Source organism: Lagenorhynchus albirostris, chromosome 19 (genome assembly GCF_949774975.1).
Source record: "Lagenorhynchus albirostris chromosome 19, mLagAlb1.1, whole genome shotgun sequence".
Classification (NCBI taxonomy): Eukaryota; Metazoa; Chordata; class Mammalia; order Artiodactyla; family Delphinidae; genus Lagenorhynchus; species Lagenorhynchus albirostris.
The window spans coordinates 47360003-47383612 of record NC_083113.1 but is presented as its reverse complement, the minus strand read 5'-3'; the positions used below and the strand labels follow the sequence as shown (position 1 = coordinate 47383612).

General features: G+C 50.8%; 1 protein-coding gene across 3 annotated transcripts in view; it reads right to left on the bottom strand.

Annotated features, from left to right (window-relative positions):
• The window catches only part of ST3GAL2 (ST3 beta-galactoside alpha-2,3-sialyltransferase 2), an 84340-nt gene that overhangs the window by 49398 nt on the left and 11332 nt on the right, over nt 1-23610 (bottom strand). For all 3 annotated transcript variants that reach the window (XR_009537240.1, XR_009537241.1, XM_060131902.1), the window contains exon 2: nt 921-2312. Coding sequence is in view for 1 of the 3 variants with exons in the window: in XM_060131902.1 (XP_059987885.1) it covers nt 921-1259 (339 nt within the window). In the remaining 2 variants the exon portion in view is untranslated. The remainder of the gene's footprint in view (nt 1-920; nt 2313-23610) is intronic.

Below are 23610 nucleotides of genomic sequence, written 5' to 3'. Positions count from 1 at the left end.
AGCAGGATCTCTGAGCTGCTCTGATAAGCCTGATTGCAGGAGCTCATCCTCACAGCTGTCCTAACTGTGAGAAAAAGGGAGAGTCATCACCCTCCCCATTTGCCAGCTGGGGAAACCAGGGACCACGAGCTGCCTCCCAAGTCCCCCTGCAGGAAATGCCTACAGTCTGCAGGCCTCCCCGGGTCAAGTACTGATGCTGCTCCACCTCTGACATGTGTGGCAACCAGATGGCCCTGGCAAAGCCTAGGGAGTGACGCTCCAGAGATGACAGGGACAAGGCGAAGGGAGCTAAAGCGGCAGCAAGGTGACAGGATCCGGAAGAATGGGGAGGCTTGGGTACACCTGTCCCCCCATCCCCTCCCCTTCACCTCCCTTAGCCCCCAGAGGAGTTGCTAATGCTTTCCTATCCCAACCCAGAAGAAAGGCTTTTCCAGCAATTGGAAGGAACCAAGTGAGTGGCATGGTGTTTCAAATTATTTTGAGCAAACATTTATAAATTAGGATACTGCCTGCATAGCAACAATCACTGGAGCTGAGCCGCTGCCTCCTTTATAAAGGGCAGGCCTTCTTCCTGTTGCCATGCTCACTTCTCGCCATCTTCTCCCTGGGGAACCTGCTTCTCCTGTCTATTTCACCTCCCTGGCCCAGCAAGGCATCTCTGGTCTATGTTTGGCCTCTACAGGCACTAGAAAATATTAGTTCTCTTTCCTTCCAGGCCAAAGCTCGCTCCCCCTTCACAATCTGTGATCCTAGGAGCTGGCTCTGGTCCAGTGAACCTCACACTTTGTCAAGGCTCTGGGGGCCAGAAGACAGACAGCCCCAATCCAAGAGGGGGCTCTAAGGGTGACTCCCAAATGGCAGGACAGACCACCGGAGAGGCGGCAGCAAAGGGGAGGCAGGAAGGGCCACAGCTTTCTCACCATCCACCACCTCTGGACCTCTGGGGGCAGGTCCATGTTCTCCCGGGTCCAGACCGGGGAAATGTTGCTGTTGAAGTGGCTATCAAACCACTCAGAGGCGCCGGCGTCGCCCATGCAGCGGCGACAGGCACAGCTCTTGCCGGCGGGCCCCTCCTTGCTGAGGCGCTGAAGGCCGGTGTAGCCGGGCACCAGCTTCACCCGGTGGGTCCCGTCCAGGGCGCCCGAGTCCAGGTAGGGCAGGGTGGCCATGCTGTGGTGGGAGTAGGTGAACAGCAGTGACATGATGAACACCAGCAGGAAGGCCGCGGAGAGGAACCACACCCGCAGGGAGCACTTCATGGTTCGGTGCCCCGGGGAGCTGGGGCCTCAGCCCGGCAGTCAGGCAGGTGTCACCGTGGCCACTCCTTTCCCAGCCCGCTGACGGGCCAGCCACAGCGTAGCCTGCTTGTTCTGGCACCACGCGCAAAGGGCATATGGGCAAGTGCCAGGGAGGGGACGGGGCAGAGGTCCCACACTGCGCCCTCCCTCAGCGTCAGGAGAAAGCACGTCGGCAGCAGTGGCTCCCCTGTCCCTGAGCCGCCTGGCCCTGCTTATGGCTTCATTGGGTCTCTCCGTCACTAGCTGGGCCACAGAGGCTCTGCTTCTCCCAGAGCCCTGGCAAGGGGGAGGTCAGTCCATCCCAGCCCTCTAGTCCCTTGGGGTTGCTGGCTGCCAGCTGTGGGGGTCCCCCTCTTTGGCGGCTTGAAACGATCCAGTCTGGAGCATTCGGGGTCCTTGTGGCTCATGAGCAGATGCCGAGGCGGCCCCTCGTCCCCTGCAGCAGGGAAGCTCTTGAACCCCAATCATAGCAGAGAGCACGTGGGCTTCAGGCAGCCTGAATTTCATTTAAGAGTCTTCCCTCTCTCAGTTGGCCCTCAGGGCCCAAGCCCTCTGCCAGGGGAGGAGAGGGAACCAAGCCCCAATCCAGAGAGAAGAAACCCAGGAAGCTCCGTGTGTTCCAGAAAACTCTTCAGAGACCAAGATCCTCCTGGCGTTAGGTTCTGCCCTTCTACTTCCCATCCGAGGCGCCAGCCCCTTCCCCCGACGGTTGCAGCCCCAACTGCAGTTGTGTAGGGGTGGTCAAACTCCAGCTCCTGCTCTGAGGTCCTCTGGGGCCTGGGAACAGCCGCTTCTCAGCAGGGTGTTGCTTCGAACGCCATCAGGGTCAGCCGAGCGAGTGTGAGCCGAGCTCCAGGCCAGGGCCCAGGCCTCCGTCTTGGTGCTGCTGGCCCAGGCTTGGAGGCTGCTCTGCCCATCTCCGCTCCCTTGAGGCCTCTGTCCTGCCTTGAGCTAGCAGTAATCCCTTGGCAGGTTCCCCTCACTCGTCAGGCACCAGGCTGCCGCAGCATGACTCTGAAATTGCAGAAAGGAAAAATAATGTGCAGACAGATCGCACATGCACACGTGCTCTCCCCCAGCCCTGCCCCCAAGTCCCAGAGGGGACAGAGCTGGCAGTAGAGGAGATGCCCACTTAACTGAAGGGTGGACAAGAGAAAGGGCTCTTCCCTCTAACTGCAGATAGCATCACTCTGCTCTCCTTAACTCGGGCCTCTAAAGACCAGATTAGCCCGCCACCCTCACTCATCAGTCAGAAGGTAAACAAGGACAGAAAGTGATTTCCCTAGAGCCACAGGGCAAGTCGCTGGAAAAGCCAGGTTTAGGAAGTTCCTATTCCAGTGACATGAGGTTAATTTCAGCAAACTTAAGAGAAAATGGCCCAGAGAAAAGATCATAGGGGACTGCAGATATGAGCCCCTGCCCGGGCGTTCTCTACCCCTGAGAAGAGGTAGAGAAGCCCCCCACAAAGTGAGGGGGGCGGTTGACCTGAGCCCTGGGATTTGCCCTCTCCCCTCTGTAGTGTGGGCTACAGATGAAGCATTCCTGGGTTAGCTGGGTGATTCGCTAACAATCCTTCCAGCTCTGGTGTCAGGGAGAGAACCTGACCGTGTCAGGACGCTCAGCACCACCACCACTCAGCCCTCTGGACAGTTGCCTTCCTCTGCAGCTTACCAAATAAATGCCATGGACTACTGACAGCCTGAGACCCTGTGCTGCCGTGGGCAAGAGCAGGGAGAAGAGGCAGCAGGGTGCTTTGGAGATCCACCCTAAGGAAAGGAGCCTGAATCCATGCCATGTGCTAGGGAGCCGGGGTGAGAGTCAGGGACAAAGCTCAGAGTGGAGCCCCCGGGCCCTGGCTCCATGTCATGGGGAGCACTTAATCCTAGAGGCCTGCGTGTCCCCACCAGCTCCTCTCCAAGTCCAGCTAGCCCTGGCACTGACCCGGCCCCTGGGCCTCACAGCTGCGCTCGGAAAGCTCCAGCTCCAGCCAGCTCCTCCGGCAACTCCGGCTGCTGCCACCAGCTGCACAGTAGGCATCTCAGGCTCTATGTTCAAGAACCTCTGCCGCCCCCTCCATTTATGGCAGCTCCAATTTCTGGGGGCCAAGCCAAACCACAAAGCCATCAGGGAACAGAACTAACACGTTCCAATAAGGAGACATTATTCTGGGTGGGGAAACAATGCTCACAGACGTGAAGGAACTTGCCTAGTCACAACCTCCTGAGTGTAGCTGAGATTTGAGTCCAGGTCTATCCAGTTCCAAAGCCTGTGACTGGCCAGGGCGTAGAAAGAAGCCCATGGGTTCCTTCAACTACCCAGAGGCTCCAGGGTAAGAGGCAAAGAGACACAGAAGCCGGCTTCCCAGGGTCAAGAGTGAAGCTTCGTCCACAGGCCTCACCGGGGCTCCCAGCTCTAACCCACAGACCCAGTGGCACTGGTCCGGCGTGCTCCTTCCAAAGGTTCTACTGCACCCTTTGGCATGCCGGACTCCATGCACAGCCTTTGGTGGCGCTGTCTGTAAATAGAAGCCAGGTCACTGTCTCTTCTAGGCCTCCCTTTGCTCATATCCATGACCAACATCTAAGGAAAAGAACTCCGTTTTGCAGGGTCTTGCTCCCAGCATCCTGTGACCTGAGAAGAGCCAGCCATGAGGCAAGTGGCCCAGGAGGTGGTGACTTTCCAGGCTGAGCAAGGGATGCTGCGAGGGGCCTGGCTGGGGAGACCTGGTTCCTGGTGCGTGGCCCACTGTGGCCCCCGAAGGCGGACTTGGGCAGAAACAGGCACAGGAGGCTCTGAAGGAAACATCTCTCACGTTGGGGAAGACTGTAACTCCTTGCAGTCTCAACAAAGGGGGCATCTGACGTAACCGGCTGCCTTGTCAGGGGAGGAAAAGCCCCAGTTTCGTCACTGTGTTTGGGAAGAGCAGAGAGGGTCTTCCCAAACAAGGGTCACCGGCAAAAGCCTTTGCTCTGGAAATCCCAAGGCTGGGCTGCTTCTGGGAACGTGTGCTGAGGGCAACTGAGGGCATAGGGCAGAACGCAGCAAGAACGGTCAGAGGCCCCAGACATGCACCCCGAATCCCAGAAGTCACCTGGTTAAGAGCTTTTATGCACGTCATTTGCTCTGGGGTACTCCCCGTGCCCTCCAGTTGCCAATGCCTAATTCTCATTTCTCCCTTTCACAGCTGCTCTGATCTTTCACTTTAAGCCCATGCAAACCCCAATGTAAAAGAGTTGGGGGAAGGGCACACATTTGGGCATCAGCTTCCACCTCTGGTGCCCACAGAGGGAAGCAGGCCAGTCTTCCAGGGCCACCTGGCTGGTGCTGGCTTATTTATTCATTCGACAGATACTTACTGGGCCGGCGCAGGGCTGGGGGCGCTAGTGTGGGACAGTAAACACGCGTCCTGTCCTAATGGAGCTTCTGGTCTAGCGGCAAATACAAAGGCAAGGCACAGGGGATTACAAAGTGCCATGACAGGGAAGTTACAGGGTGCTGTGAGAGGGAACAGAGTACACAAGGAAGAAACAGCCTGACCTGTGAAAAACATGGCAAGAGGGGCTTCCCTGGTGGCGCAGTGGTTAAGAATCCGCCTGCCCATGCAGGGGACACGGGTTCGAGCCCTGGTCCGGGAAGATCACACATGCCGCGGAGCAACTAAGCCCGTGCGCTGCAACTACTGAGCCTGTGTTCTAGAGCCCGCGAGCCACAACTACTGAAGCCTGCGCGCTTAGAGCCCATGCTCCGCAACAAGAGAAGCCACTGCAATGAGAAGCCTGCGCGCCGCAACGAAGAGTAGCTCCCGCTCGCTGCAACTAGAGAAAGCCCGCACGCAGCAACGAAGACCCAATGCAGCCAAAATAAATAAATTAATTTAAAAAAAAAAAAAAAAACCATGGCAAGAAGGCCAGCAAAACTGGGGAGGGTGTCGGAGAGGTAGGCACGAGGGGCCCGGACACAGAGGCCTTTGAAGGGATTAGGATTTATTATTAATCTGATGGGAGGGTTTTGGGGAGGGATGTGTCATGACCTGATTTATATTTTAAAATGGACCCTTGGAGCAAATTTTTTAAAACTAACAGTACTAAGAGTTTAGAGAGGATGCAGAGTATCAAGAACACTCACTCACCATTGGTGAGAAAATAAATTGGTACAATGCTTGGGAGGCTAATTTGGCATTACTTAAAAAATATGGACATAAGTATATCCCAGCAGTATTTCTTTTTAAAGAAAAATTAAAAAACATCTTTCTCACAGAAGAAGATGGAACACTGGGGACACAATGAGAGATTAGAAAGTTCCCCCATTTGTCCTGAGCTAATTTATTTTGTGATGTCCCATGTGAGAAGACATCCTCAGAAAATGTAGTCCTCCTAGTTTGGGTGGGAATGAATGGTTTCTCAGCCAAAGGTTGAATATTTAGAATCAATGAATTATAAAGCTGGTGAGTTCAGCCTGCTTGTCCTATTAAGCAGATTTAAAGCTTAAGTTGAACCCTGACAACTAGTTGAATACACTGTTTCATTTTCCCCCAAAATCGTGCTGCTACTTGGGACAATCTGTTTTTCTCATTGAGGTTTAATTCACATATAATAGGATGCAGAAGTCTTTCAATGTAGAGCATGATGCATGTTTACCCATGTGTGTGAGCACCCAGTATAAAATACAGAGAATTTCCACCACCACCCCACAACCCCGGAAGTTCCCTTGTGCTCCTTCCCGGTCATCGTTCACTGCTATACTACTTTGCTGAGTCCGGTCACCATAGATTAGGTTTACTTGTTCTTGAACTTCATATAAACACTCCTGCCTGGCTGGCTTCTTTTGCTCAGCACAATGTTTTGGAGATTCGTCCATGTTGTGTGTATCAGTAGTTTATTCTTTTCCACGTTTGGACAGTTGAGTTGTTTTTAGTTTTTGGTTGTTATGAGTAAAACTGCCCTGACCTTTCTGTACAACTCACCTTGTGGACACATACTCTCATTTCTCTGGGGTAAATACCTGGGAGTGGAATTACAGGACCATAGGGTACATACACCAGTATGTTTAACTTTACCAGAAATTATCAAATAGTTGTCCAAAGTGGCTGTAGCATTTTATGTTTCCACCAGTAACATAGGAGAGTGCCATTTGTTCCATGTCCTGGATATCTGCTATCTTTTTAATTTTAGGCATCCTGGTGGGTATGTAGTAAACTCTAGTATTTCTACAAGCAGATACACGTGAACATGTGTACCAAGAGACATATGAGAATGCTCAAGGCAGCACTGCGTAATAGCTGAAAACTGCAAACTCAAATGTCCATCAGAATAGGATGGATAAATCGTGGTCCATTCATGTAATACAGTAAAAATGAATGAACTCCAGTTTCAGACATAAACAGGAATGAATATGACCAATAAACTATTATGTTGAACAAAAAGGATAAGTCAGGGATGAATACTTACAGTATGAGTTCATGAAAAGTTCAAAAGTATGCAAAGCTAAGCAAGAAGTTGTTTTAAGGCCTCTATACACATAGATGATAAAACAACAGATAAAATCAGGGGAACACTGTAAAATCCAGGAAATTCCCCTGGACGGGAAGAAGGTAGATGAGACAAGAAGAAGGGTCTATAGGAGCTTCAAAAGTACTGGGGAATGTATTACTCCTTAATCCAGATAGTAGAAACAGAGTATTTAAAATTTTTATTCTTTAAGGAATTTTTTTTTTTTTTTTGCGGTACGCGGGCCTCTCACTGTTGTGGCCTCTCCCATTGCGGAGCACAGGCTCCGGACGCGCAGGCTCAGTGGCCATGGCTCACGGGCCCAGCCGCTCCGCGGCATGTGGGATCCTCCCAGACCAGGGCACGAACCCGTGTCCCCTGCATCGGCAGGTGGACTCTCAACCACTGCGCCACCAGGAAAGCCCAGTCTTTAAGGAATTTATATGATATATACTATTCTGAATGTGTGATGCATTTCATTATAAATTCTAATTTTTTTTTTTTAGGTTAAAACATTTTTTGCTAAGGGACTACTCTGGCTGCTGTGTAACACTAGCAGGGGACCACAGAGAAGCTACTTCATGTATTCTGAAGGGTTTAATTGATGGGTGAGATGGAGGGTGGTGGGTAGGAGAGGAAGACTGAACCCGGGGCACAGGGCCTTGTGGCCCGAGCAACCTGGTGTGTGTGTGTGGGGTGCCATTCTTTCATACAGAAAAGTCAGGAAAGAAATGGGTTTGGGTAAGAAAAAAAAAAAACAAGAGTTCTGTTTACAACAGGTTAAATTTGAGATGCCCTTTAAATGTCCAGGTGGAAGTGGCAATAGGCAGCAGGACACAGATGTCTGAAGCTCATGGATGAGGTCAGAGCTGGAGGGATACATCTGAGAGTCATCAGAGCACAGTTCATTCTTAAAACTACAGGACCAGAAGAAATTATTGACGGAAGGCCTGGCATAGATAAGAGAAGGCTGTCAGCAGTAACCTTCACAATGGCTGATCCAGAGGTTTGGAGGGGGTGAACACCTGACTGGATGAGAAGTGGCCAACAGGCAGGTGAAAAGCTGCTCAGCACCATGAGTTATCAGGGAAATACATATCAAAACCACAATCAGACACCACATCCCGCTCACTAGGATGGCTATAATCAAAAAGACAGATAATAACAATTATTAGTGAAGATATGGAGAAACTGTAACTCTCGTACATTGCTGGTGAGAATGTGACATGGTGCAGCTACTTTGGAAAACAGTCTGGCAGTTAAAAGGTTAAACAAAGAGTTACCGTATGACTCAGCAATTCTAATCCGAGGTCTACCCAAGAGAAAGGAAAATATATATCCACATAAAAACACGTACACAAACGATTATAGGAGCATTATTCATATCAGCTCGATTATAGGAGCATTATTCATATCAGCGCCAAAGTGGAAAGAACTCAAAGTTCCATCAACTGATGAATAAACAAAATGTCAAATATCCATACAATGGAATCTTATTCAGCCATAAAAAGGAAGCACTGATACGTGCTACATGGATGAACCTTGAAAACATGGTGCTAAGTGAAAGAAGCCAGACACAAAAGACTACATATGATGTGATTCCATTCATATGAAATATCCAGAATAGGCAAATCCATAAAGTAGGTTAGTGATTGCCTAGGGCTGGGGGTTGGAGGAGATGGGGAGCGACTGAGAATGGGTATGGCGTTTCCCTCTGGGATGATGAAATGTTCTAAAATTGTTTGTGGTCTCATTGCATAACCATGTGACTAGACTAAAACCAACTCACTTGTACACTTGAAATGGCTGAACCGTATGGTATGTGAGTTATATCTCAATAAAAGTGTTACTAAATAAAGGGAATGAGATAAAATAGAATGGGAGATATTACAGAATGTTTGTATACTGGTGGGGATGGTTCAGTAGAGGGAGAAGTTAACGCTGCAGGTAAAAGGAAAATTAAGAAGCAGAGTCCTTGGGACTTCCCTGGTGGCTCAGTGGTTAAGAATCCACCTGCCAATGCAGGGGACACGGGTTCGAGCCCTGGTCCGGGAGGATCCCACATGCCGTGGAGCAGCTAAGCCCGTGTGCCACAGCTACTGAGCCTGCGCTCTAGAGCCCGCGAGCCACAACTACTGAGCCCGTGTGCTGCAACTACTGAAGCCCACGAGCCTAGAGCCCATGCTCTGCAACAAGAGAAGCCACCACAATGAGAAGCCTGTGCATCGCAAGGAACAGCAGCCCCCGCTCGCCGCAACTATAGAAAGCCACAACTAGAGAAAGCACAGCAACAAAGACCCAACGCAGCCAAAATAAATAAATAGATAAATAAAAAAGAAACAGCAGCAGAGTTCCTGAGCAGCAAGAACGGGGCAGAGGGTGGGGGGAGCCAGTGCCCGCATGGAAAGGGTTGACCTGCCTAGCAGGAGGTGAAGCAGAGAATGGGCACAGGCACAGGGAGGGATGCATCTTTATTGCTGGGGTTGGAGATTTACAGAGATCAGATGTGAAACAGTCCTCTAAGAGAGGAGAGTAACGAGGTAAATTTAGTGGGAGGCAAGGCAATACTAGTGTCTTCTGAGAGGTTTGTGGTTACAAATTTAGCAAATTCGGTGAGACCACTTAACAATAAATACCCCCTGAATGGCTGGCCGAGCTCAAAATGCTGAGGCTGAACAGAGGAACTGGAGAGCAGAATCCAGAAGGTCAGGGGCAGCCTTGGAGAACGGATGGTCTTCCCTAGAGCCTTCTACCAATCAGGGGATGCATGCTTGAACAACTATGCTAATACAAGGAAACAAGGGAAACCGAAGGAGGCCCTGGCCAGCCTGCAGGTGGAAGAAAGGAAAAGCAGGCGTATGGGATTGAGCAGCAAAGCTTGCCCCAAAGGAGAATGGACGGAACTGGGTTTTGGAGGCTAGCATGGTTTTAGAACCAGTCTCTGGTCAGTTCCCAGGAGACAACCCATCAAATTAACCTAATGAAGCACAGGATATAGCACAGCCTCAGACCAGCGCAGCTGAACACAATCTTCTTGGCAGGCAGAGAAAAGAAACGTCAAAATAAAGAGCAGAGGATGGGGGGAGGGAGACTGCTTGAATCTGGAGGGGGTGGAGAGAAAGAAAAAAATCCCAGCCCAAGACGCTGATAAAGCACCCTCTTTCCTCCCACTGACACAAAGCCTAAGGATGTGTCCCAGAGCCTCAATGTAAAGGCATCCAACCACAGATTGTACCCACATTGCATGGTGTTTTATGAGTTTCTAAGCATTTGCAGGCATAGCCTCTCATTTGGTATTCACAAAAGTCCCAAGACAGCTGAAACAGGTCAGCCAGGCGATAAGTGACAGAGCTTTAATATCATTCCAGGTCTGATGGCTCCAAGGCCAGTGCTCCTTCCAAAAGCTCCCACTGCCTTCCAGAGAGGCTTTTCCCACTAACTGGGGCACAACCATCAAAGGGTTCCCTGTGTCCCAGAACCTTGCCAACCTAGTAACCCAGCAAACTCCCTGCTTGCTGGTGTGGCAACAGCTGACACCAGCAGAAGATGCCCTGGGGTGTCAGTCATTATCCGGAAGAAGAGACCTGACAGCCCCTCCCTCACACTCAACTGAAGCCCAGAGAGGCACATCCTTGATGTGTCTGAGAACTGGTTGCTTCACCTCTGCATGCTTGGCTGACTGAAGTCAGCACATTGCAACATGCTGGCACCACCCTCTGGTACACACCCCTCAGTTATCCTAGTGACTCAGGCCTCCTCGCTCCCCAGTTACAACCCCTCTGGCAGTGTCTTCCTGCAGGACACCTCACTTTGCCTTGATGTCGAGTCTGAGATCTCAGCTCCAGAACTTCTGACGCTGTCCTGAGTTGGCAGCCAGGAAACCAGAAAGCAAGAGCTAACATTTCTTCCAGCCTATGATCATCACTCTGGCTAACTTTCAAATAAGTCCCAGCGAAATAAGCCATCAGTCTTCATCGCAAGCGGATCGATGTTGCACCCTAAGAAACAGGCTCTAAGGGGAGGAATGCTGGGCTCTAAGGCACGGGGAGAGGGTGGGGCAGGGGGACAGCTGGGATGTGGGGTCCCAGCTCTGCACCACACCTGCCCCTTACAGGAGTCCCAGTGTGATTTGTTGGTGTTGGGTGCGGGGGAGGCGTCCAGGAATTTGTTATACATATCTACAGTAGGCAGGGAGCGATCCAGAAAAACAATACTGACCGTCTCAGTAGCAAGGCAAAGCCAGACAGAAACTGTTGAGGAGAGGCAGGGAGATGGGGCGAGGAATAAATATAAAGTTATTTAAAGAACAGAACCGGGCTTCCCTGGTGGCACGGTGGTTGGGAGTCCGCCTGCCGATGCGGGGGACACGGGTTCGTGCCCCGGTCTGGGAGGGTCCCGCATGCCGCAGAGCGGCTGGGCCCGTGAGCCATGGCCGCTGAGCCTGCGCGTCCGGAGCCTGTGCTCCGCAGCGGGACAGGCCACGGCTGTGAGAGGCCCGCGTACCGCAAAAAAAGAAAAAAAGAACAGAACCACCTGTATGATGAAGGCCAGGGCGGTTCCTGTTAAGCCCCTGTGTCCACTGACCAGTCTCTCCAGGCTCCAGACCACTTCTTATTTGCATTTTATCCAATCTGGTAGTTTTTTTTCTCTTTAACACTGAGTATAACCCTTTAACCTTAGGTATTTGGACTCATGTTACTACCTTTGTTTTCTCTTCACTAGTTTTCCTTTAGTTTTTTCTTTTCCTGACTTGTTGGACTGACACACTACCCCTACTCCCACCACTTTTTTTCCTCCTGGCTTGGAAATTATATTCCTCTTCTTTTAGTGGTTATCTTAAATTGTTAGCATATATACATTGTCCTAATGAGGTCTACCGTTTTCAGCAGTACTATTCTGTTTAACAAGGCAGAAACTTGATGTGATTTAACAATGAAATTCCCTTCCTTACTTTACCTTATTCTTCCTTGATAATGTGGTGAACAATTTTAGTTTTCCTTTTGTAAAATTAAAAAACAAACTAGACACTGGATTTCTGTTTGTGTGTTTTGCCATCTGTGGCAGACACTGTTGTTGGTTGCCTACCAGCAGCCACTCCCCCTTCTTTCCTGCCAACAGAATCCTGATTTTGCTCAAGTAGCAAAGAACCCAGTCCCAGGAGATGAGGCAAGCCTGGTCAAAGCCAACCACAGTAAGCCTGTTCCCTTTTACCAGGAATTGGTGTAAGAACGAACCAGCTCGGGCCAATGAGACATAAGGAGATGTCTGCTGGGGGCTTCTTGGACAGATTCTCCTTCCCAAAAAAGAGGCACATTAGAAAGCTTCCTTTCTCTTAGCATCTCCCTGCCTTCCTGCTTGGGAAGCTATAGGGTGATGATATGTTACCTAGAGCAGCAGCAGCCATCTCACAACCATGAGAAGAAAGATCTTATACCCTTAAGATGGCACAGCAGCACAATGGAATGATCCAGGGTTCTTCATGTCAATATTAGACCACTGCCCCAACCCTGGCACTCCCTACCTCCACACTTCTCATTATAAGCTAATTAAATCTTTTCTAGAGTTTAAGTCACTTTGAGTGACTTAAGCATCCAGATATACTGTCTATAGTTAAATTTACCAACATACTATTTCAATTTCTGCACTCAGTGCTGGTGCTAGCAACCTCCTCCTTCCCCCGAGATTTCTTCTTACTGAAGTATACCTTTAGTAGTTCTTTTAGCCAGGATCTATAGATAAAACTGTCTTAGCATATCCAAAAATATCTTTATTTCACCTCATTCTTAAATGATAACTGGATATAGAATTCTAGTTTCCCTAAGATAGTCCTCTATCATATCTGGCATCTAATGTTGATGAAATGTTGTCTGTCGGTCTCGTTGTTTCTCTGAATTCTGTTATTTCTCTGGTAGTTTTAAATATTTTCCCTTTATTCTTTTCTTTTCTTTTGGCTGCGCCACGCGGCATATAGAATCTTAGTTCCCTGACCAGGGATCAAACCCGTGCCCCCTGCAATGGAAGCACAGAGTCCTAATCACTGGACCACCAGGGAATTCCCATATTTTCCCTTTATTCTTATCTGCAGTTTCACTATATCTAGGTATTTATTTTGTTTGGTATTCGTGCTGTTTCTTCAATTCTGGAATTCTCAGCCATTATCACTTCAAATATTTTTTTGCCATTTCCTTGACTCATATCTGGAATTCCTATTAGACTTGTGCTAAAGCCTGTCACATGTCCTCCATGTCTGTGCTGCATTCTAGATTAATTCCTCAGCATTAGCTTCCAATTCATGAGTTCTATATGTCCAGGCTACAGCTATCCATTGTTTCAAATTCTAATTACACTATTTTTTGCTGCTAGAATTTTTAATTTAAAATTTTCATATTCACATATTCTTGTTTCTTTTACAACTTCCCTTTCTTTTCTTTAATGAATCTCCTGTTTCCCTAATCTCTTTGAGGATCCTTAACCTATTTCTATTAAAGATATTTTCTGATTACTCTGTTATTTTCATTTCTTCTGGGGTAACTTTTTCTTTGCTTTTGTTCTTTCTTCATATTAGTTTTCCTCACATGTTTCTGAATATATAAGCTCATCCCTCCCCTATCTGGGGGTTTTCACCTTTGCCTCCCCAGGTCCTTTGGGTCTCCTGGTCTAGAATCATATCTTGTAGTACCAGCTCAGCTTAGGTCCAGGCTCTAATGTTCTGTCCCTGTAGGTAAGCATCTTCATGATAAGCCATAGCCCCAGGGAATGGGTGACAGCAACTGTTTTCCCAGCCCCTGGGTTCGAGCAGTGGACCAGCTCTAATTCCATGCTTTGTGTTGAGCACTCCATAGCTCTGTTACCCCAGATTTCTAGCCACTTCTGCCTGCATCCAGTCTCAGAGACCAGGAGGCCTGCAGCTTCTGCCCTGCTCTCCCCTGTGTGTTCTTGCTCTATTTCTCATCACAGGGATGTTTATTTTGTGTGGGGAGGGAGGGGGGAATACATGACTATGTTTTCAGCATTTTTTCTTTTATTTATTTATTTATTTTTTTAGATGTTGGGGCAAGCGGGGGCCACTCTTCATCGCAGTGCGCGGGCCTCTCACTGTCACGGCCTCTCTTGTTGCGGAGCACAGGCTCCAGACGCGCAGGCTCAGTAGTTGTGGCTCATGGGCCTAGTTGCTCCGAGGCATGTGGGATCTTCCCGGACCAGGGCTCGAACCCGTGTCCCTTGCATTAGCAGGCAGATTCTCAACCACTGCGCCACCAGGGAAGCCCCATTTTGTCTTTTTATGTATTACTGCCATGTGTTTAGAGTATAAATTTACAGTGCCATCTTGACTGGATGAGTTGGATTAAACTATTTGTACCAAGGAACTGGGAATCCCTGCCAATACCAGTCTCCTGAGAAGGTATATCAAACCATCTCTAACGAGATTCACAGAACTCCAGCCAATACACTGGGCGAAGTCGACTGAGACAGCCTGGGGTAAGCTGATCAAAAGTTCCAATTAAAACTGCTCTCCCATCCCCACCCCATCTTCATTCCAGTCCACCATGGGATGGAGGCAGGGGCGGGCAGACACGCAAATAGGATCTTTCAGATGTGGTCTGACCAGGCCTTCACTGAGGAAGGCCAGCCCTGCCTTCAGCCCCTCTTCCACACCACTTGAGCATTTCCCAGTGTTGCACCTGGCTGGGGAAACATGCATACTGGCCACATGGACACTCTTGATAAAAGGTCCATCCGACTCTCTTCAAGTCCCCAGCCCACCTGCAGCAGGCCCAGCCTTTAGTTTCAATTACATCAGAACAGCAGTGAACTCAGGAGCCACATTCGAGTCCAGGCTATCACCAGGCAGCTAGCCACTCTTTCTTTCCAGGCCAAGGTTCTTGGACCATCAGAGGAAGGCTATCCCACCTCCAGCCTCTTCCTCTCTGATTATCTCCTGCTTGTTCCTGCTGACCACCACTTTGACTTCCAAGCCATCACAATCAGCTTTCTTGGCTCAGACCCTTCCTTGCTTGTTTCTTTCAGCTGCTAATGGATTCTGAAGGTTCGGCCCTCAGTCCATTTTCTCCTTTGCCTCTCTACGGTGCCCCATCCCCCTCCAAATCAAGAGCCTGCCCTTCTACCCTAGATTCTAGATTATATTCTCCATTGCCTCTTTAGCCATGTGGCATTTCGGACTTAACAAACTCATCACCTTCCTGCGTTCAAAAGCTTATGAGATGGAGATGCAGCTCTCTCAGTCATGGGGCCAAGGTCAGGCTCCTTCACACAGCATCGAGAGATCCCCAAACCAGGCCACCCTCCGAAGTCTCATCTCTCACCGTGTCCTACCCTCCAGGGGTTATGAGCTAATTTGGACCACAGGCCAAATCTGGCCCCTATTTATTAATATCCTACACGAAACCTAAAAAGACACAGACAGGGCTTCCCTGGTGGCACAGTGGTTGAGAGTCTGCCTGCCAATGCAGGGGACACGGGTTCGTGCCTTGGCCCAGGAAGATCCCACATGCCGCGAAGCGGCTGGGCTCGTGAGCCATGGCCACTGAGCCTGCGCGTCCGGAGGCTGGGCTCCGCAACGGGAGAGGCCACAACAGTGAGAGGCCTGCGTACCGCAAAAAAAAAAAAAAAAAAAAAAAAAGACACAGACATGTTTGTCTCCTTCACTTAAGCTCTAAGTGTACAGACACCATGTTATTTAATTCACTATCTAGCATTGGCCTTCATATAGCAGGCATCAAAAAATATTTGTCCATGGGGGGGAGGGATAATTTAGGAAGTTGGGATTAACATATACACACTACTATATATAAAACAGATAATCAACAAGGACCTACTGTATAGCACAGGGAACTCTACTCAATACTATGTGATAATATGGGAAAAGAATCTGAAAAAGAATAGATACATGTATATGTATAACTGAATCACTTTGCTCTATACCTGAAACTAACACAGCACTGTAAATCAACTACACTCCAATAGAAAATAAAAATTAAAAAAAATTTTGTCCAACTGAATATCACCTCTCTACATAACCCCAGGGTCATAAGAAGCAGAAGAGGGGAGTTCCCTGGTGGTCCACTGGTTAGGATTCGGAGCTTTCACTGCCGTGGCCCAGGCTCAATCCCTGGTTGGGGAACTGAGATCCCTCAAGCCGCACGGCATGGCCAAAATAAAAAATACATATAAATTTTAAAAAGTAAACAATAATAAAAAATAAGCAGAAGAAATAAATGGTAATGAGAAAATGTTTTGAAGCCACTTTCAGAAATCACTGTATAAATATGCAGAGGGAAGTGATCATTATAATCAGCCCCCACTCTTTCAGCTCTGACATTCTAGAAGTGACAGCTTTCTCTAACTTCTCGTGGACCACCAAGAAACACGAGGCCTCAGGTACAAACCAGGTTTCACAAATCGGAGGCAATGAGAAGAGTGAGTGTGCAAAAGCTAGAGAAGCTGCCGGGACAGTGGGAACAGTTGAAGTGGACTGCTCTTAAGCTTCTGTCAGCAGAGACACACCAGGGCTGCCAGGGACAGTACTCTCTCTGGTGGCTCCCCTAAGCACCGCAGGCTGCTGGCTAAGTCCTCCTTAGCTAGGACTTGTCAGATCTCACAACCATCCACCGCAGCTCAAAGTCCCTTTCCAGTCAAGCCTCCCGAAATGAAGAAGGCACCTAGAAACACTTGGCTTCACATTTTGGCTTTGCCGCTTGTCAGCTATCAACCATTTAGCCCCTCTGATCCATGCCCCGATCTGTAAAATGGGAGTACCATCTACTTTGGAGGGTTTCTGGAAGGACAAGAGCCAGAAAGCTCCCAGCCTCAGTGCCTGTGCTCCTGGGTTGGGCAGGTGGAGGGCCACGGTTTGGTTAGTCCCAGACCCAGCCTGGCCAGCTTTCTGGGCTGCAGGCCCGTGACCCCGAATAGGCAACACCGGTTCCTCAGCACCCTCAGCCCCACTCCAGGCCCGGATTCCCCAGGCCAGCACCGCCAGGGTCTTGCTCCAGAGCTTCCTTCCCTGCCTAACCACAGGCACTGCCTGCCCACCCCATCGACCCCCCACTGTGGCAGCTTCCAGGGAGGTGGAGTGGGCAGCGTAGACCTGAAGTCTCAGAGCCAGCTCTGCCCCAATGACCCCCACCCCCAGGCTGCACAGCGAGCCATGCTGTGTCCATCCTGTGGCAGAGCTTGTGGGTCACGGAGCCTGACTCACCTGTTCCCTGGCTTCGTCACACTACACAGAACAGAGGCCTGCCCTGAGCTGGTTCTAAACAGCTCACTGAGGTCCATCCCACACTTGGCCACCTCTGTGACTCTCTAGACACAAGTTGGCAGCAAGATTCTAGAAGAGACACACAGCCTCTCACACGCGTTTCATTCTACAGATAACGCACCCGGGAGAACTTTTCAACCGAGATTTTTAAAAGCCTTAGTCTTTGGTGTCTTTTTTTAAGTTTTCAAACTGTAAGTATTGGGCTTTGTATTTTGATGAAAACTCAAAATAGTGGCATTTGGGGCCTGTGACCAGTAATCAGACCAAACTTGTAACCGACCATGGATCTGAATAAACCTGTTCTTGGTCCTGAAAAAAAAAAAGATTCTAGAAGAGACAAAGTTTATAAGGGGGTTCCTCTACAGGGCTGAAAGCCTCTGACATTAACAGAAGCAGGAGATGGACCTCCCTGGCAGTCCAGGGCTTAAGATTCCCAGCTCGAGCCCCCCCCCCAAAAAAAAAAAAGAGAGAGAGAGAGAGGCAGGAGACAGGTGAAAGACCCTGAAGGTAGGAGACTGGGAAAGAAATCTAAGCTTCTTTGAGGACTTCTGGAGGAAGCAGGGAGCAGGATGAATTAAATGGTGGCCTAGGGCAAGTCAGAGAGGAGTCTGGAGAAGCTGAGGTCTGGACCTTATTGCCCAACTCTCCCTTCCAAGGCAATTAAACTTGACTAGCCCACCCACACTCAGGGTCAGGAGACCATGGTGCTTACAGTCTGCTCTGATTTCCTCTAAAGATAAGGTTCAAGGCGTGGGAGGCTTGGCTATTCTTCATGGTTTAAGATTCAGATCTCAGTCACAACAGAGATGTAATGAAGAGCCACAGAAAAGCTGCCGGGCCCTCCTTTTCCTTCTGCACCTTGTCAGGATACCTAGGGGATGCTTCGAATCTCAAGAGAAAAGCAAAGGATGTGTGCATTCAGCAAATATTTATCGCACCAGGAGTGGCAGACAGCATGGGAAGAGCCCCAGGCCTCTACCTCCTTGTATAGCCGCATCACTGACCCCTTAGCAAAGCCCTTCTCTCTCCAGCCTTGCAGTTCCTGCTCTGTCGAGGAGCAGAACAATGGGACTCCTCTGTTTTGAGGATGCCCCACCAGCCCCTCTAGTCTGCCCGCCACCCAGGGCTCCTTGGTTTTGCCGGCCAGGCTTCCCCTAGGAGAGCTGCCCTTCCAAGGGTATGCCAAGGGCAGCTGACTCCAGAGACCAGCAACCCAGGTCCCAGCTGTCAGCCTCTCCCTCTAAAGAGGAGGGAGCTGGTGACAGCATATCCCAGAGGCCTTCAGAGGGGCATAACCAGAGCAATACCCACCAGCTAGAACACGGGTGGAGGGCAGAGCCGAGGGCTTCAAGAAGGACGAGGTGAGTCAATCCTCAACTTACAGACCCCTTGGGGAGAAGGATCATGCTTCCTGTCCAACTCACGCTTATCAATGGGAGTCCTCCTTCCTCAGAAACACGGGTTACTCCAATCCTCCACAATGTTGGCCCCCCCAAACGCACACACCCTCTACCCTGGGGTGGGAGGACTAGCGTAGGTTTGATAGATAGAAGGTTTAAAAGAGAGTCTCATTGCATTCCATTGTCCCCGCCAGAAATGGGTGAAAAGAAAGGAGTAAATGGTTTCTCCGGGTAACCTTCAACCCCCTTCTCCCCAACCCATACACCCACGTGGCAGGGGACGAGCCTGTGAAAACCTCTTCCATACACCCAGACATCCTCCTGGAATACTCCCAGGCAAGGGCATGCAGACTGAGAAGGAAGCTCCAGGGGCTGGGGGCAAAGGGCAAATGTTCTCCTAAAAGAGCAGATTCATACACATGGCAGAGAGAGGCAGGGCATTCCCTTTCTAACTCCCAACCACCCCTCTTAGACAGCAACCCCAAGAAATCCTGAATCTGATCACTCTCGCCCTCACCACTGGGGAAGCGGCAGGACTGGTGCTTCTGTTTTCCACCACTGCCCTGGCTCGCCCCTTCCCAAGCCTGCACTGCACTGTGGCACGGGGCTCTGGATAGGGTCCTCCTCCCTATACTGTAAGCACTGGAAGGTTGGCCACCTGAAGAAAGCTGATGGGGAAGGGCTGAGCTAGGGTCTATACAAGTCCTGCCAGGACACACCTAGGGAAGGGAGAAGCTGTGCCTCTAGAATCTTCCAGGCCATAGTCTCTGTGGCTCACAACTCCAGCCAGGCCTTGGCCCAGGCCCAGAGTTGAAGGATTCAACTTAAAACTCTGGCATCTATCCCCATATCCTCTGTGGGATGGGGGGATGGGGCAGAGAATGCCGGGGAAGAGGTCATAACCTAAGTGGCCAGCACTGTGACCCTGCAGGAAAGGGGCCCGGGAAGCAGGGTGACTGATGCTTCGCTGGAAAGGAGGGCTGCAGGAGCGGTGTCTGTGTAGTCATTGTATGTGCACGACCCAGTAGGACTCCAGGCCCTCAGCAACCAGGGGGCAGACACCAGCCCTTCCTGGGGGGCATACTGGGATGGACCTGGCCCAAAGCTCTGATACACAAGGCAAGCTCTGGCCCCTGACAAGGCTGGCAGAGCTCCTGGGATGCGAAGGTCCAGAAACAGTGCTTCTGGGAGCACAGCAGCCCCCGTTCTGGGGTTCTTCCGTCCCCCAACCCGGGGCGGAAGTCAGGGGCGCACACTTACTCCACTAGGGCCAGCGTCACACTTGAAGGTGCAAGTGAGAACAGGGCTCTGTGTCCTCAGTGCCAGGACTGTGCAAACCTCTTCCCCGGGGCTGGTATAACCTATGGCTGGAACTCTTCAATCCTCATGGCCCAGCCAAGCCACCCAGGTGGGAAGTCTGCCAGAGCCTCTGGGACCAGGCAATATCATGAAGGTGACAGTCCAGGCTGCAGGCACAGAGGCCTACTTTGTCTGGAGCGAATTTCTCTGAAGGGCTCCAACCTCGGCAGGGTAGCAACAGTGGGCTGTAACTGTCGGCAGACAGCCTCCCTTACTCTATCCACCCTGCCCCCACATTTCCTTATCAGGCGGCGGTTCTTCTGATTTTTTTGCTGCTTCATCTGAACACTGGTTATGAAATGGGAGCACCTTGCATGCCAGCAGGCAGCCGTTTGGGGCGTGGACGCCGTCCTGGGCACCACTTACATGCCAGGCAGGATGCGGAAGTGGGGCTGCAGGCTGGAAACTCCACTTTGTGGTCAGGCGCTTAGCTCCTTCTTTCATCAAGATTAGATGACTTCAAAGTGTTCTTTTTACTTTTTTTTTTTTTAAACCAGAACACTCTTTCCCCCCAACCCACCCGAAAACATCCATCAACCAGGCCAACTTATCAGTTTCTATTCTTGTGGCCCAGTGGGAAGAGGGAGGCTGGTGGTGAGACTTGTATAATTCCTGCCAAGATCAGATGCTGGAGAACCACCAACCCTTTACGGCAGCTTGTGGGCTAAGCTGGGGCCTGAGTGCTGTGTCAAGAGATGGGGCGGGCTTCCCTGGTGGTGCAGTGGTTGAGAGTCCGCCTGCCGATGCAGGGGACATGGGTTCGTGCCCCAGTCTGGGAAGATCTCACATGCCACGGAGCGGCTGGGCCCGTGAGCCACGGCCGCTGAGCCTGCGTGTCCGGTGCCTGTGCTCCACAACGGGAGAGACCACAACAGTGAGAGGCCTGCGTACCGCAAAAAAAAAAAAAGAAAGAAAAAAAGAGATGGGGCCCTGTTACAAGACTTACTTAAAATAAATAAGGTGACACTGTTATAGGTACAGTCATGTAGGTACCAATTCCCTGGGCGACCTCGGGAAGGAGCTACATTCCCTCACAGCCAATCAGCCCTGAGTAGAGAGGAGGTGGCCCACCTGCCCTAAAGAGGACTCATGACAGGATGGGTCCCAGGGGTCCTTAGGGAGACAGGTCAGCACTAGGAGACCAGAGACTCTGGCAGAAAGGCATACAGAGGTGCGCTGGCCCTAGGGGTGGGTATCTCCAGTGGGGAGAGTACCCCGAAAACCCTGGAAACAAACCAGTAACCTGTCCTCTGTGAGCCAGACTGTTTTTACTCTTCATACACCCTATCTTTAGCTTTCCTTTGTTCTCCTTTTATACTTAGTCGTTGGGAAAGGTCAGACTGTGGCAGCTATGCTAATGAAAACACAAAGGAGGTGTTTGCATCCATGCCTGGACCAGGAGATTAAAGGGAGCAATGTCCCCTCTCTCCCTCAGGAGTGGAGGTGGAGAGAAGTCCAGAGGTGGGCCCTTTGCTCAGCCTGTGTCCTCTGCAGTCATCTTTCCCACAGAAACCTTGGGAAGTGCAGTTAGAGGCCCTGAGCTAGTGCCCAGCCTGGTGCCACAGGGCAACTGCCAGCACCAATCCCGCAGGAAGCACCCCTGCCCTGTGCCCCCGCTAATCCCTGTCACTAATATTCAGCTCCAGGAGGCAGAGAGCAGGTGGCTGGTAAACTGTAGAGGCCAGTGCACACCTGCTTTCATTCACCCCTTGCTCTGGCTAAGCCGTCTTCCTCGTCACTGAGGAGCTGATAATATGCTGTGACTGACTCAGGCAGGACCCCTGGGAGGAAAGAACATCCCCAAGGTTGCTAGGCAGGTAATCTGCTTTCCCTTCAGGAAAGTGGCAATATCAGCTGCTATGAGTAGAGCAAAGGCAGCCTTCCCCTTGCCCTGCCTCTGCCCCTCGCCCCTGGGTGAGGGGAGCCAGGGTGGGGGAGCAAGGAGCCCTCCCCAGTCCCATCCTCAAAGAGCTATTCATCCTCCTGGACCTGGCCTACATTATATGTTCCCTGCTAAGATAATATTTGTCATGACATCTATTACTGTTGTCAACTTTGGGGGAACATGGAGGGGAGGAATACACCAACTGGGGTCCATCACCATGGTCCCCAGGGAGCGGTATCTTTTGGCTAACTTTATTATGTATCCTGGGGTTACAAGGGGATGGCCAACATGATGGTGCTTATTTGGGGCTTGGGCTGTACAGGGTGACCTGGGGGCCACCAAGAGGTGGGGCCCAGGGCCTCCTTTCAAGCCCCTTGCCTAGTGAGACTGGGGCAGCCCCACCTCAACACGTGTCTATGAGTTAACATTCTACAGTGAACTCTGGACTAAACCCAGATGACCTCAATCCCAGGACTGGCTTTGCTATTCGACAGCTGCATGTCTGGGCAAATCTTACCGCTCTGGGCCTCAGGTCCTCCATCTGTAAAATGGGCATGATGATGTCTGCTGCCCTGCTTACCTCACAGTCCCCATCAAGATGAAATAAGCAATGACTATAAGCTTCAAGGCCCTATGTACCCGAGGTACCAGTGAATTTCAGCCTCACCGAGAAGAGGGAGTCGGGGACAAGAGTAGGCACTGTGGCTAAGCCTGAGGGAACAGGAGGCCGGACCCAAGCTGGCCAATCTCTGAGAACATGAACCCAGACAGAAGCAGGTGGACCAGGGAGCCTGCGGGAGCCGAGGATGCAGGGCAGACACAGCGCTCTGGTCAGTCTGGGTTGGCAAACAGTTCAGGAGAGAAGGCTGGTTGTCAACACGCATATGAAGGGCAGGAGGAAAGATGCATGAGGAGATGGCCAGAATGAAAAAGGAATTCAGTCCCAAACTCAGAAGAGCCCCGCCTTGCTCACTGAGTACCTTGGGGCTGGGGAGAAGCACCCCCAAGCTCCCAGGACTTCCAGCATCTTATTAACATACATGTCACACTCAGGGGACAGCTTTCCCTTTCTGACCAGGGGCCCCAGGGGAGTGACCCACTCTGGGCAAGACACCTGTGTCAGACTGAACTTGAGGTCTCCTCCTGCTAAGGTGAGGCTCAAAGCCCCGAGCACTTTTTTTTTTTTTTTTTTTTGCTGCACTGCCCAGCTTGCAGGATCTTAGTTCCCCAACCAGGGACTGAACCCAGGCCCTTGGCAGTGAAAGCGCAGGGCCCTAACCACTGGACCGCCAGGAAATTCCCTCAGAGCTCTTTCTACAACACCCCATTCTTGGCTCTGCCAAGCTGGGTCAAACATCTGTACCCTTTACAAACTGGAGGTGATGCGCGAACTGAGGCCAAAATTGTGCTATTCATCTCTCTGTACCTGAAACTGGCACCACCATCCTGGGCATTCTCTTCCAAGGGAGAAGACACAGGGGCACAACCCTCCCCAGCAGGAAATACAACGTAATCCAGAAAGCACAGCAGGCCTAGAGCTACATCCTTATCTAGGTCCCAGCAGGAAACTGCGCAGAGGAGGGTGAGCATCTAGGAAGTTGAGATGACAGGGGAGACGGGGAGGGGATGGAGGCAGCACCAGGGCAGAAGCGGGCAGACTTGGGCCAATACCTCCTCTGTTTACTGGGACCTGGTTGAACGCACACTGAGTGAATGTCTCCCTCATCTCAGACAGATGGCCCCGGGCCACCACGAGGAAGGGGCTATTTGCCATAACCTGCCTGTGTCTATTCTTTGTCTTGCAGTCCAGGGGATCAATGACTTTGTGGATGGGCAACCAGGGTACGGGGGCTCCTCCCTAAAAGACACCACTTACTACTGGAAAGAGCCTCAGCCTGCAAGT